The 14636-nt window shown below is 45.8% G+C and overlaps 1 protein-coding gene and 1 non-coding gene across 2 annotated transcripts; both read left to right on the plus strand.

The window, feature by feature from the left end:
* The first annotated feature begins 380 nt into the window (after positions 1 to 380).
* On the plus strand, positions 381 to 14179 carry LOC144888163 (histone-lysine N-methyltransferase SETMAR-like). The gene is made up of 4 exons (XM_078786608.1): positions 381 to 630; positions 1087 to 1216; positions 3458 to 4578; positions 12067 to 14179. The coding sequence occupies exon 3, from the start codon at positions 3489 to 3491 to the stop codon at positions 4539 to 4541; it is 1053 nt and encodes a 350-aa protein (XP_078642734.1). The 5' UTR covers positions 381 to 630; positions 1087 to 1216; positions 3458 to 3488; the 3' UTR covers positions 4542 to 4578; positions 12067 to 14179.
* On the plus strand, positions 1378 to 1457 carry LOC144888344 (small nucleolar RNA SNORD53/SNORD92). Its single transcript, XR_013620938.1, has one exon. It is a non-coding gene; the product is annotated as a small nucleolar RNA SNORD53/SNORD92 (small nucleolar RNA).
* Positions 14180 to 14636: the final 457 nt, after the last annotated feature.

The following is a 14636-nucleotide window of genomic DNA, read 5'->3' on the forward strand; positions in this document are numbered from 1 at the left end:
GCTCCCCCACTGGGCCGGTGTCCTTGCTTCAAGCCTCTGTCTCCTGGATTGTGTGGAAAACGAAATCCTCCCCCTCAACTACCTAACACTACCACAACCACCAGCATATGGCACACAGGTTAGTGTAGAGCACCGCTTTGAACCAAGAGTGTTGACAGGGTATCTAGCACAGGTGAGATGTGCAGAACAGCCTTTCCCTGTGCTCTAGAACTGTGCAAAAACAACAACAACCACGGTGCCCGAAAAAGGCCAACCCCCGCTTTGCGGGGAAAAATGGCCTCTAAAGGTGTTTATTTTTATTTTTATATAATTGTGTAACAGTTCATAAATGTTCACAAATCCATTGTTATCTGAACCTTTTTCATCCAGCTTCAACTGTCACTCCCTAAGGAGCGAATCTATGGTGTTGTTGATGTAGGAAATATACCTCGCATTTTTCTGAGCCTTGGTTGGTGGGAGAAGCCACAATGTGGACACATGTTTCATCTTCAGTGGAGCTTGTCAACGCTTTTAAATTAATTAATTTATGCTCTCGGATTGTGGAAGAGCTGGGACACCACGTAACAAAGGGAACAGCAGGAGAAAGGAGAAACGCCAATACCAGGCCCGAGGGAGAACCAAGGGATGCAGGTAACGATGAGGGCGCCGGGAGAACGAAGGGGGCGGACAAGATGGACACAAGGAAAAATTTTGGAATGGGTGAGGGTGCCCTTTGAGTCATACTATACTGTTATATCAACCCACCTGCTGAGTTCAGGTGGTGTTTCCGTGTTATGTTGCACTTCACGCAGGTTTACACTTTGTAACGTCTTTTGAAAGCAGAGAAATTATTTTCACCCGATTATTCACAAGATTAGTAATGATTTGTAGCTTGGAGGTTAAAATTAGCATTGGAGTGTCAGCGGCCTGGGTTCAACATCGAAGTTTGTGCTGTATTGTATATTTACTGCGGTCCTGCGGTGTAGCTGGTGGCGCTACATGCGAGGTGTACGATTTTTGCACTTCATAAAACTTTACTTTTCCTTGGGAATTCTTTAACAGAATTTACTTGAATTGTACTTACATTGTTTGGTCCGGGTATACTAGACCAGTGGCGACACAGGATTCACTTTCAAACGGAAGGAAGGAAGTCGACGAGGCATCACGTGATCGAAGGATGAAGAGCGGCGGCTCGTTCGAGGGATTTTCTTTCTTTCTCGCGTGTGGCGTTCTCCAGGTAACTGTCCGCTCTGTTAGTTTGTCCGCCATTTAATGATAATATGGGTGATTTATTGAGGGGTGACCGTGTTGTGCGGATATATGAATGATTATATGTGTAATGTTGAACCTTTTCTGAGCCTTGTGCTTGTTGAGGCCTTTGCTGTTGTGCGAGCAGAGTTACAGTGATGATCCTGTGGAGGTTTCGCTTTGTTTACTGAAACCTGATGTTCAAATGTTCCACTTGGCTGGCTGAGTAACCCTCGCACCGTCATTGTGAATGGTTCGTTTAAGCGGGAATTTGGTCAAGGTGGGGGTCCAGGTGAGGGGAGTACAAGCTTGGTGTTTCTGGGATGGTAGTTAAACTTAAAGTATTGGGGTTCCACTGACTAGTCGTGCGGGGATTGAGGGTGTTGGTTACAGTAGTCGTGCAGGGTTTGAGAGGGTTCTCGTCGTTTGGGGTGGGAGTTGTAGTTTGGGGGTAGGAGTTGTAGTTTGGGGGTATGAGTTGTAGTTGTGGCGTAGGGTTTTGGGGTCGGAGTTGTCGTCGCGTAGGGTTTGGGGGTAGGAGTTGTAGTTGCGCGGAGTTTGGGGGTCGGAGTTGTAGTTGTGGCGTAGGGTTTGGGGGTAGGAGTTGTAGTTGTGGCGTAGGGTTTTGGGGTCGGAGTTGTCGTCGCGTAGGGTTTGGGGGTAGGAGTTGTAGTTGCGCGGAGTTTGGGGGTCGGAGTTGTAGTTGTGGCGTAGGGTTTGGGGGTAGGAGTTGTAGTTGTGGCGTAGGGTTTGGGGGTCGGAGTTGTTGTCGCGTAGGGTTTGGGGGTAGGAGTTGTAGTTGTGGCGTCGGGTTTGGGGGTAGGAGTTGTAGTTGTGGCGTCGGGTTTGGGGGTAGGAGTTGTAGTTGTGGCGTAGGCTTTGGGGGTCGGAGTTGTATTTGTCGCGTAGTGTTGGGGGTAGGAGTTGTAGTTGTGGCTTAGGGTTTGGGGGAAGGAGTTGTCGTCGCGTAGGGTTTGGGGGTAGGAGTTGTAGTTGTCGCGTATGGTTTGGGGTTCGGAGATGTAGTTGTCGCGTAGCGTTTGGGGGTAGGAGTTGTAGTTGTCACGTCAGGTTTGAGGGAAGGAGTTGTTGCGTAGGGTTTGGGGGTAGGAGTTGTGGTTGTCGCGTCTTGTTTGGGGGTAGGAGTTGTAGTTGTCACGTTGGGTTTGGGGGTCGGAGTTGTAGTTGCGTTGGGTTTGGGGGTAAAGGTTGTAGTTGCGTGGAATTTGGGGGTAGGAGTTGTATTTGTCGCGTCGGGTTTGGGGGTAGGAGTTGTAGTTGTCGCATAGGGTTTAGGGGTAGGAGTTGGAGTTGGAGTTGTCGCGTTGGGTTTGGGGGTAGGAGTTGTCGTTGTCGCATAGGGTTTGGGGGTATGAGTTGTAGTTGTCGCGTAGGGTTTTGGGGTAGGAGTTGTAGTTGCGTGGATTTTAGGGGTAGGAGTTGTAGTTGCGTGGATTTTGGGGGTCGGAGTTGTAGTTGCGTGGATTTTGGGGGTAGGAGTTGTAGTTGTCGCGTCGGGTTTGGGGGTAGGAGTTGTAGTTGTCGCGTCGGGTTTGGGGGTAGGAGTTGTAGTCGTATGGATTTTGGGGGTCGGAGTTGTAGTGTGGATTTTGGGGGTTGCAGCAGTCACGTGGGGTTGGGGTTCTCGTAGTCGTGCGAGGTTTGGGGGTCGGGGTTTTAGCCGTGGTCGCTTGGGGGTATGTGTCCTAGTTGTCGCGTTGTTTGGGAGGGTGTGGGGTTGTTATTGCTGTGCAGGGTTTGTATGCTTTTGTAGGGTTGGACGACCAGGGTTGTAGTTGCCATTTGGGGTAAGGCATGTAGTTGTCATGCAGAGTTTGGAGTAGGGGGTTATAGTTGCTGTGTGGTTGGTGGAGGTTGTGGTTGAAGTGCTGAGTTTGGGATGGTAGTTGTCATTGTTTTGGGGTTTTATGGGGGTTATCAGCGTTTGGTGATGGGGATTGATTGTCATTGTATTAGTATTAGTAGTGCTACAGGTTTGGGGAGTGGAGTAGTGCAGAAGTTTGGTGATAGTTCGGTTGCTGTGAATGTTCCCGTTTCCAGAAAACATCTATTTTATAATTGCACAAGTCGCGTGTGGCATTCTGAACATTTGAGAAATCAAGGTCTTTGCTTTCTTCCAAAAACTGTGGTATGTTTTCTTTATTCTGCTCATTACAAACTTGTACTGTATTGTCATGTCATTCATCTGCCATTGTTTGTTGTTTCACAGTGTATCCAGAAGTTTTCCACATTATACAATTATGGATCTTACCAAAATTAAGCATCGGGCAGTCATCAAATTTTTATGCAAAGAAGGTGCCAGCTACAAAGAAATCCACAAACGCATGGTGGCCGTTTATGGCACAACCGCACCATCTTACTCTACAGTCGCCAAATGGGCAGCTGAGTTTAAGCGTGGACGCGTGTCCCTTGAAGATGACCCCAGGTCAGGACGGCCGGCAGATGCGACCGACCCGCAAACGGTTTCGCAGGTCGAGGCACTGATCATTGAGGATCGCCGCGTAAAGGTCGCCGAAATATCAGCAGAACTTGGTATTTCTCAAGGCAGCGTTTTCACCATCATCCACGAGCACCTGGGCATGTTCAAGGTCTCTGCAAGATGGGTCCCTCGAAACATCGGCACTCGGCATCGACAGCAACGGCTGCTGTCGTGTCGCGAGCTCCTCAAACTGTTTAACTCGGATCCGGCCGACTTTATTGCTCGTGTGGTAACGGGTGATGAAACGTGGCTTCACCACTGGGATCCTGAAACCAACTTGGAACCCATGCAATGGAAACGCAAGGGATCGCCGCCACCCAAGAAATTTCGTGCTCAATCCTCGGGTGGTAAGATCATGGCGTCGTTTTTCTGGGATGCTAAGGGAATCCTGCTGACTGACTACATGCATCACAAAACTACAATCACAGCGGAATATTATGCCAGACTTATGCAAAAACTGCAGCAGGCCATCAAGGACAAACGCCGCGGGATGTTGACCAAAGGTGTGCTCCTTTATGGCGACGTTCCTGTGGACGAGGACCGTGTTGCGCAGACTGCCATTTGCGAATGTGGCTTCGAGCAACTGGATCACCCACCGTGCAGCCCCGACCTGGTCCCCAGTGACTATTACTTGTTTCGACATTTGAAGTCCTTCCTGCGTGGCCGCCGATTCGCTAGCGACAAGGAACTAATTGAAGTAACCGAGACGTGGCTGAATAGGCAACCTGAAAGTTTCTATTTTACCGGAATAGAGAGCTTGAAGGGGAAATGGAGCAGGTGCATTGAAGTCAACGGACACTTCATCGCAAAATAAAACCTAAATCAAAAACCTTGGTGTCTCTTCAACTATTGTGAGTATCTCATTCCTCAGCATTTTTAAAAGACATTTTACTTCAACTTCATGGGCTAAGTTGCAGTCACTATATGGGACTCTACGCTTAAGTCCGAAGCCCACGTGGCTTTGCGGGAACAGTTTATTGGATTGGCTGAAAGCCGACAGTCGTTGGCAAAGCATTGACAGGTGCAATTTGAGATAAACCTACGCATGGTGGCCGGCCGTGTACCATCCTTCCCTGAAAAGGCCCAAATCTTTTTGGTTTCTATTACACACCTGCCCACTGACTTACTCCAGGTCACTTTGACTATATACATCATGTCTAGTACCAACTTTGAACAGCCTGGAAGCTTTAGTGCTAGCTCCTTGTGTGGTCCAAATGTTTTCAGACTGTTCTGCTGACATGGGGAATCTTATTGTTTATATGTTTAACACTGAATAAAAATGGTAACCAGGTAGAGCGACAACCTATTTAATTACCTCCACCACCTAAGGTGGGTGGAGGTTATGTTTTCACCCCTGTGTGTCTGTTTGTTTGTTTGTGAACAAGATATCTCAAAAAGTTGTGGACGGATTTGGACGAAATTTGGCAGAGATGTAGCGTATGTGATAAGGACGAAATGATTACATTTTGGTGAAGATCTGGATTCTGATCTGGCTGGTAGAATTTTTGAAAAGTGATTCTTCACCATTGGGAAATAGGGCCAAAAAGTATACATAGCGGGATATCTCAAAAGGTTATGGATTGATTTGGACGAAACTTGCTGTGCAGGTTGTGTGTGTGACAAGAACGAATCGATTCGATTTTGGTGAAGATCTGAATATGGATTCGGATACGAGAATTATTTAATTTTTAAGTGATTCTTCACCATTGGGAGATGCGATACGAAAAAAGTTGTGGACTGTGGACGAGGTATGACTAAACTTTGGGGTGAGTTGGTTCGGTGACGAGAACAAGCGATTCGATTTTGTTTCAGGTCCGGATCCAGATCTGGCCTATCAGTGGGATGAAAACCATAGCCTGTTCATCCTGGTTGAGGTTTGCACACTACCAAGTGCCGTTCTGACTTCTGATCTTTCAATTGTACCTTGTCAAAACATACTTCAGTTCCCTTGCATTCTTTACCAGTTATGCCTTTGTAATGGCCTGCAAACGTAATTATAATCATATTTACCGCAAGGAATTGTGGGATACAGCCAGCGCCAGGTTATTTAAACCGTGTGTGTGTGTGTGTGTGTGTGTGTGTGTGTGTGTGTGTGTGTGTGTGTGTGTGTGTGTGTGTGTGTGTGTGTGTGTGTGTGTGTGTGTGTGTGTGTGTGTGTGTGTGTGTGTGTGTGTGTGTGTGTGTGTGTGTGTGTGTGTGTGTGTGTGTGTGTGTGTGTGTGCGTGTTATTTTGGTGGTTACTGAAACCAGCCAGGTGATCTATGAAGATAGTCGTGAGCTAAAACTGCATGAAACTAGAACGGCACTCAGTCGAGCACTACTTCCAGCCTTCATGTTTGCTAAATTGGAATCCGATTAATCAGAAATATGATACTTTTAAAAACGAAATAATGGTTTATTACAAAAAGGAACTCCGAGCGACACTGTGATCAACAATGGAAACTATTACAAGAATGGGATGACTTATGTTTGCGAATTTTTTTTTTTTGGGGGGGGATACAAGATCGAGGCACGTGAAAGAGCTGACATACAACAACAACAACAACAACAACAACAACAACAACATGCATTTTAAAGGCCATTTTTCCTTCAAGAGCGGGGGTTAGCCTTGCGGTCCCCATGACAATCTTCTCCATTTTGCCCTATTTTCTGCATCTCTCCTTGTTAACCCCCTTGCCTGCATTTCTTCTTCCACCATCTTCAGCCAAGTCTTTCTCGGTCTTCCCCGTCCTCTACTTCCTTCTACATTCATTTCCATCACTCTTCTCAACCAGTCACTTTCATCCTTCCTCAACACATGACCAAACCATCTCAACCTGTTCCTCTTCACAGCATCAATCACAGGCTCTATTCCCATCATCTTTCGCAATTCATCATTTGTCTTCCTCTCTCTCAACGATACTCCGCACATCCGTCGAACCATTCGCATTTCCACCCTTTCCAACCTTCATTGCTGCTCTACGTTCATTACCCATGTCTCGCTCCCATAACTCATAACACTTCTCACACATGCAGCATACACCTTTCCCTTCAGCTTCAATGACACTCCCCTCATCATCAGCACGCCACTCAGTTCCCGAAACTTCTTCCATGCACATCTCACTCTCGCAACCGTTGCCGAGTCTGATCCACCTTCTCCATTCAGCATGTCTCCGAGGTAGCAAAATGTTTTCACACCTTCCAGCTTCACGCCGTCTCCAAGATCCAACTCAACATTTCCTCCATCTGCAGCTCCCTCTGTGCACACCTTACATTTGAATGTAGCTGCCACACTGGTTAATGACCCTCTCAGACCACTACATTTTTGATGAACCCACTCAGCGCACATTGTACATTGAATGGAGTTCACTCCGACACCCTTCCTACACACAGCACAGGGCCACTTCCCAGTTCTTTCCACCTCACCACATGCTTTACCACTTGCCATCACCTTCGTCTTTCCGATATTCACCTTCAGACCTTTTGTCTCCATACATTCCTTCCACTTGTTCATCTTTTCCTTCAGTCCATCCATACTTTCCGCAATCAACACCAGATCATCTGCATACAACAACTCCCATGGTAAACCCTCCTTTACGTTCTGAGCCAGCACCTCCATCACAGCTACAAATAGTAGTGGACTTAGTACCGACCCCTGATGCACTCCCACCTTCACCTCAAAAGAGCTAACATAAATCACACAAAAAGTCAAACGGACACATAAAACACAAAATAAGGGGAGCAGTAGCCAAGATGGGGAGAGAGGGGGAAGGACACAAACACAACATTTGAGAGCAGGGACATCGAGAGAACTGAGAGGGAGAGGGTTTGGGGGGAGGTGGGAGAAGTATAAAACATATGGACACTGCAAGGACTTCCAGGAAAGAAGTTGGAATTTCACAAAAGTGGATCTGGGGTGAATTAGCGGGGGTAGAAAAGATCAAGGTTTTCGATGGGGGAAGATAAGAGATGGTGGTGAACAGCTGTTTTAAAGACCTGGAGGGAGGAGTGGGATTGAAGGGAGTGGGGGAGTTTGTTCCAGAGGCGGGATAAAAGGGGAATGAAAGAGTGAAGGTGAGCAGAGCCTAGATTTTGGCAGTTTAACCATAAGAGGGTTGCTGGCAGATCTTGTGCGACCTGTAGGAATATTTGGGGGGAACAGAGCACAGAGAGAGCTGGGGGAGCAAGGCCAGAGAGGAATCTGTAGAAGACAGAAAGACCACCAACCTGTCTGCTGTGAGTGAGTGAAAGGCCCTCGGAGTTAGCTTCATCGCAGGAGATCCCAAAGATTCTGAAAGCTTTTGTTTCAACAGCGTGAAGCCCAGCTAGGTGTGAGGCAGGAGCACCGGCCCAGAGGGGGGAACAGTATTCCATTGAGCTGCGGATGAACGCCTTGTATGTGCTGAGGAGCTCAGGTGTGCCAAGGAAGGACTTTGCACGACGGAGGATGTGTCCAGTCGGCGACTGGCTTTGGAGGCCAGCTTGGAAATGTGGTTTTCCCAAGAAAGATCATGTCAGATAGTGAGACCCAAAAGCTTGAGCGACAGAACTTCTTGGAGAGGATTGTTGAGAAAGTAGATGGGAGGGTTTTCCAGTCGGTCTTTTCGGAGAGACATAGTAAGAGTGTGAGATTTGTCATGATTGAAAGACATGTTCCACTTGTTTGACCAGTTGTTGATTTTGTCCATGTCTGCAGAGAGTGAGGAAGCTGCAGACTCCTGATCTGAGGGATGAGGAATGGAGCGGCAGAGAGTGGAGTCATCAGCAAAGAGATAGAGAGGATTTTCCAGAGTCCCAGAGATCATTCATGAAGACCAGAAAAAGCACAGGGCCCAGAACACTACCTTGGGGAACTCCAGCCAGAACAGGAAGGGGAGCTGAGAGAAATCCATTCAGGGCCACACGTTGTCTCCGACCAGAGAGGAAGTCCGCAAGCCATGCGTGGAGATTTCCATGGATACCATAGGAGGAGAGTTTGGTGAGCAGAGCTGGGTGCCAAACCCGATCAAAGGCACGTGATATGTCAAGGCAGACAGCTCTGATTTCCTGTTTGGCATTGAGGACCTCCATCCATTGTTGAGACAGCAAAAGCAACATGTCCAGAGTAGAATGACCTGGTCTGAATCCAAATTGATGATCGGAGATCAAGCCATTGGAGAAGAGGAAGGATTTGATATCCGAAGCAATGATGGATTCCATGACTTTGCTGATAATTGGGAGCAGGCTGATTGGCCTGTAGTTGCAGGGATCTGTTTTTGCACCTTTTTTGTGTAACGCGGTAATGTTTGCTGATTTCCAAGATGCTGGCAGATGACCTTGAGCAAAAGAGAGGGTGAAAAGAACAGAGAGAGGGTGAGATAGAGTGGCAGAGCAGGATCCGTCTGGTCCAGTTGCAGAATCAAAGTCGAGGTTTGACAAAAACTTCTCCACCTTCTCAGGAGAGAAGGACACAGAGTCCAGGAGCAGTTGGGTTCGACTGGGTAAGATGGGAACAGAGAGAGATGGGTTTGGGACACAAGATTTTGAGGCAAATACAGAGTTGAGGCATTCGGCTTTGTCACATGCGGTGTCAACTGTGTCGCCATTTGAGGTGAGGGAGGGGATGGAGGGGGAACAAACACCAGAAACGGATTTGACCAGGCGCCACCAGGATTTGGAGGAAAGAGACAGGTTTGAGAATTCATTCTTGAGTGTGGAGAGATAGTGCTTCCTGGCACTCCTGAGGGTAGACACACACTTGTTCCGAGCTTGGTGGAAGGAACTGAGATTGCCTTCAGTTGGATTTGCCTTCCAAGAGGCAAAGGCAAGTTGTTTCAGGGCAACTGCCTCACCACAAGATTCAGTGTACCATGGATGGGAGGAAGGGTAAGACAACTGAAGACGAGATGGGATAAATCTGTGCATGAGAGAGTGCAGTTTACTTTGGAAGAATTCCCAGCAAGAATTCGCAGGAAGAATTGATGTCAGAGGCAGTAGAGATGCAGACCAGTCCAGATTTATCGATGGCTGCTTGCAGACCATGCCAGTCGGCCTGAGTGAAATGCCAGACTCGTCGATGCTGAGGAGGCTCTCTGAGAATGGCCAGAGAGATGTCCACTTTAACAAGCACATAATCAGAAGAACCGATTGGAGCCACAGAAGAGCAGCAGACATTTGCAGGGAAGTTTGTCATCACAAAGTCTAGAAGAGAAGACACTCCATTGACTGAGATCCGGGTCGGGAAATTGACAGATTGTGCCAGTCCCAATGAGTCGCAGAAGTCCTTTGCTGAGGTGCCATGGCTGGTGAGAGAGGAACCCCCACCCAGTCAGCTGGCATGATGACAGTTGAAGTCACCACATATGAGGAAGAGAGAGTTGGGATGAGTAGATTGAAGTTTGTCCATGTTGTCAGACAGCGAAATGTAAATGGAGTCATCACTGTTTGGAGGACGGTACAGAACACATATGAACAAAAGGTGGGAGCGGAGAGGAAGCCGTAGCCAGAGGTACTCCTGGGGGTGGGGTGGAGAGAGGGCAGTGCAAGGAGAGTGAGAAAGAGAGTTTTTGATAAAGATAGCAACCCCACCACCAGGACGAGGCTCAGGTCTATCATACCGGAAGAGGGAGTAACCAGGAAGAGATATTAAGGAATCAGAGACATCTTGAAGGAGGAAAGTTTCTGTTTAGCAGATCAAGTCTGGTTTGTCAGAAGGAACCTGTATGGAGAGATCAGTCAGGTTTTAGCGAAGGCCTCGGGTGTTTGAGGTCCATACCGTTAATGAGGAGAGAGGGGGAGCATCGGGTGCAGGACAGGGGAGGGAGGGGTAGGGTCAGATGAAGGATGAGAGGGGGAGGTAGGGAGAGCAGTTGATAGTGTTTCAGAGATTACAGAAGAGTTACAAGAGAGGGAAGGATGAGGATGACGAAAGGTATGATGGTGATGGGATGAGGCACAGTGAGGGGTTGTTTGAGGGGGGGGAGGGGGCAGAGGAAAGTAGAAGGTTGAGGGAGGTGGAGGTATAAGATAGAAGGGAGACAAAGTGGGGAGGAGGCAGCTTTGAGGAGGATGGGGGAGAATTGGAGGGGGTTGGCGGGGGAGTTTTGAAGGGGAGGGGTGAAGGGGGAGATTTGGAGGGGAGGGGCAAAGGGGGAGTTTAGAAAGTGGATGATTAATGAAAGACGAACATTTATAACAAATTGGGTTTATTGTGATTTTCAAGTTAGCGATCCGTTTAAGAACGATAGAGGAGGGGTGGAATGAAGGCGAGTTTAGAGCATGTAGTGAGGAAGAATTATAAGAGATCGAATTTTTTTTTGAAGTGGAATGAGTTGAAGAGGAAATTGAACAGAGCCTTTTCAATAGGAAGAAAAACAGCGTGTTGTAATATACCACTTAATAAAACTGCAGGGGGAGGTTTAAACATATTTAAACAGAACCGTGAAGAACAATCTTGTATTCACAAAAATACCAACGGGGAGAGGGAGCCTAGAGGGACAACCACGAGTCACGTGAACAGGGCAAAAGGTGGAAGGCAAGGAACTAATGGGGGTGGGGTGAGACAGCGCACGTGGACAGAAGCACATGTGGAGAAAGGGAAATAAATGTTGTTTTTTGTTTTGTTTTTGTTGGGGGGAGGGGGGGTTTAAAACGTCAGACAAAGAATATGTTCGGGGTTTCGGGGGAGAAGGGAAAAATCTAAGAACCAAGCAAAAACAGCGAAGGAAGGAACTTAAGTGAACAAACTTCGATGGGGGAAGCCTCAGGCTACAAGGCCGCACATGCGGAACAAACAGAAAACGATTAATTTATTACGAGTTACAGGAAATTCAAACCAAAACGAACTAGAAACAAACAATAACGCATTGACGATAAAATAATGAGTGGAAATTTGACAAACACACAAATGGAAAAATAACTTAACTTTGGATGCTCGGAGAGAACAAAAGTCGACACCTCGATCGAGAAACCGGAAGCGGAAGTTTTGAAATTGAAATTTACAAATGAGGTCGGCCTAATGTGTTTTTGAACAAACAGCTCATTTATGTTATAAATGGAAAGGTATTTTATGCACTAAAGATCAACAACTTGGGTAAGAAAATATTTTAAAATATATTTTGTCGAAATGGCACGACTGAAGGCGAATGGAAATTAAAGGAAAATAATAATAAAAATTCACCTTTCTTATGACCAACCAGCAATCCCTAAGTAATGAAATAACCACTTTTTATGTGTAAACATGCTGATTGAAAATGAGTTACATGTGTGTCCCCCGGTTTCCTATTGCTGAAACATACAGGGTGACAAACGATGAAGTATAAAAACACTTGCATTGCTACGAAGTTAATGCGGTGAACTAATGGTTATTTCTTTCTTTTCAGGTTTGGTTTTAAGATTGCGGTGACGGATCGTTACCGGCCTACCAGAAAAAGGGCTGCTGTTGTGGGGCTATTCTTTGCATCTGGTTCAATAGCTCGAGGTCATAGCATTTGGTCGTCAATTCCAAATGAAGCTCCGACTACAACTGCTATCCATCGTTGTGTGAATATATTTGGAAGTTGGGGTGCAAGGCGCCAAACCGTGTGGTTGGCTGTGTACTGTCTGAACATCAGAGACTATTGAGAATGTGCATGTGGCGGATGAGTCTGCAGGCCGACCCTCATCCATCCTTTGCACAGAGAATCGAAGAATTCTCAAAAAGCACCTCAAGTTGTATCTATTTGCTTGTTGAAGCAAATTTGAAACTTGGCATATTGTCAAGTACTCCCAATGGGGAACAAAAGCATGATAACGATGACATCATGGGTGAAGTGGTATACCAGCCAAAAATGTTTTCATCGAATTCCTTATCCTAAAAATCTGAAATTGCATGCACATGATCTATGACCCATTTGTATTGAAATATTACATTTATGACATCATAGGTCACATGATTTGGCAGCCATGTTGGATTTAACCTAAAACGTTTACAAAACACCTCAACTTTACATGTCATTGACTAGGCATGGCGATTAAAAGATGATCATGAAAACATCATTGGTCACATGGTGTGGCAGCCATATTGTATTGAAGGAAAATATTAAATAATTATATCTCTAAAACCGCTCACCCTATCGATACTAAATTTTACAAATATCATCTAACAACACTGTTGCATATAGTTTGAAAATGATGATGTAGGTCACGTGGTTTGGCAGCCATCTTGGATAGAAAAACGAACCTTATCCGATCAACACGAAACTTCACAAACGTGATCCTCTACCCATACATATGCGGAGTGTACATTTTTTAAGGTCATATGTCATGTGGTATGGCAGCCATATTCGCTTGAAAGCCAATATTAAAATAAATCCCTTCTCTGAAACTGCTTCACCGATCGATGTCAAATCTGTTATGGCTGGTGGAAATGTGATACTTGAAAACAGCTGAAGGGATTTAAATTCAAACTTGTTTATTTTTACGCCAGTGAACGAGGGCATCTACCCGTTGTGGGACTATGCAGAGGCATATTGGTGACACAGTCGCATTATTCTTATATTTTGAACACTTTGGAACATGAACCTGCAGTTCAGCAGTACTTTGGCTCTAAATTTGGCAAATTGTGCGGAATGTCGTACCGAGCACAAAGTGTGGCAAAGCAATTGTTTCTATCTGACGTTCAAACAAAATTTAAAATCATTCCAAACAGGAAACGTACTATTTTAACGTTTTAAATAAGAGTAAACTGCTGATTTAATGGGGCCTCATTTGCACTTACAAAAACCTCCAATTTAGTAGTACTTGGGCAAAACCTTATCTGTCTCGACCAATCAAATTTGCCGTGCTCTGAGGTTAAAGTAACGGTGAAATTCAGATAAATTAGCGGAGCTTAGCAACGCAACCACAGAGCCAGCGTCTTCCAAAATATCTGTTTGTTTCGTGCACTTTTTCTCAAAGATCTTTCCAAAATCGTCAGTTTCTCCAAGAAGAGGTGGCAGAAGGCTCAGGTCTGGACTGTTCAGTTTGACCCATCGGCTTCGTATGGTTGCCATCATGCCTGTTATTTGATGTACACAAACAAAGCTAATATAGATAGTGCCCAGAAATGCAAAACAGGGGTTGTGAAGACCCTTCCCATGTCCTTTTCCTCAAGACTGTGTGGGGTAAGGTGTTCTGTGATCGCTCTAGCACAGTATTATCAATTTGGGATCTTCATCAGTGCCGAGGCAAACTTTGAACGAAGTGGTTTTGTTAAGCGGAACGGCAGGTCTTGGTGCTCAAAATCCTTCGGGGCCTCACCACAAACCTCCATAGTCACAAATATGTGTTGTACTGTTTCCAAAAGTGATGGCATTTGGCTGTTTAAGTATATTTTTCTGCCGTTAGGCCATTCGAGGGCCATTATCTTGAAAACCTAAGATTTAAGACAAATAGGCATTGTTGTTTGAATTGTCAGCCCTTGAGTATTTGTGCAACACTCCATTACTTTTGGAAAATAAATACAGAAGTAACATTTGCATCGCTTCATTGTTTCTGTGTCACACCCTGTTGACTGTAGTGAAATGTGCAAAGCATATTCAGAAAAAGTAACTATTTCAAACATAGCAGGTGATCAATCCTTAAAACCAGCCGTAAATTATAGATTTGATCAACTAAATATGAAACCTATTGAAATCGCTTACCAGGAGCAAAATGGAGGGCTAATCCCTGTGAAACGTCGATACATTTTAAAATGAATCTTTCATATTCGTTATGCAATCAATCTTGTGTGGACAGATACATTTTCCCACCTATACACTGTTTTCATTTTCCAATCGCAGAACCTGGCCTTGTGAATGTAATAAAACCTGTACCTAAAATAAAAAAACAATGTAGTAATTTACCTCCCTTGATGAAAATTTGATGCAAAGCCCATTTTACCATGTATGATACAAACCACAGTCTCTCACTCTGCCCTCCCTACCACGCGCCA

The sequence above is a fragment of the Myxine glutinosa genome, chromosome 11 (assembly GCF_964187855.1).
Source record: "Myxine glutinosa chromosome 11, kmMyxGlut1.1, whole genome shotgun sequence".
NCBI classification, from domain to species: Eukaryota; Metazoa; Chordata; class Myxini; order Myxiniformes; family Myxinidae; genus Myxine; species Myxine glutinosa.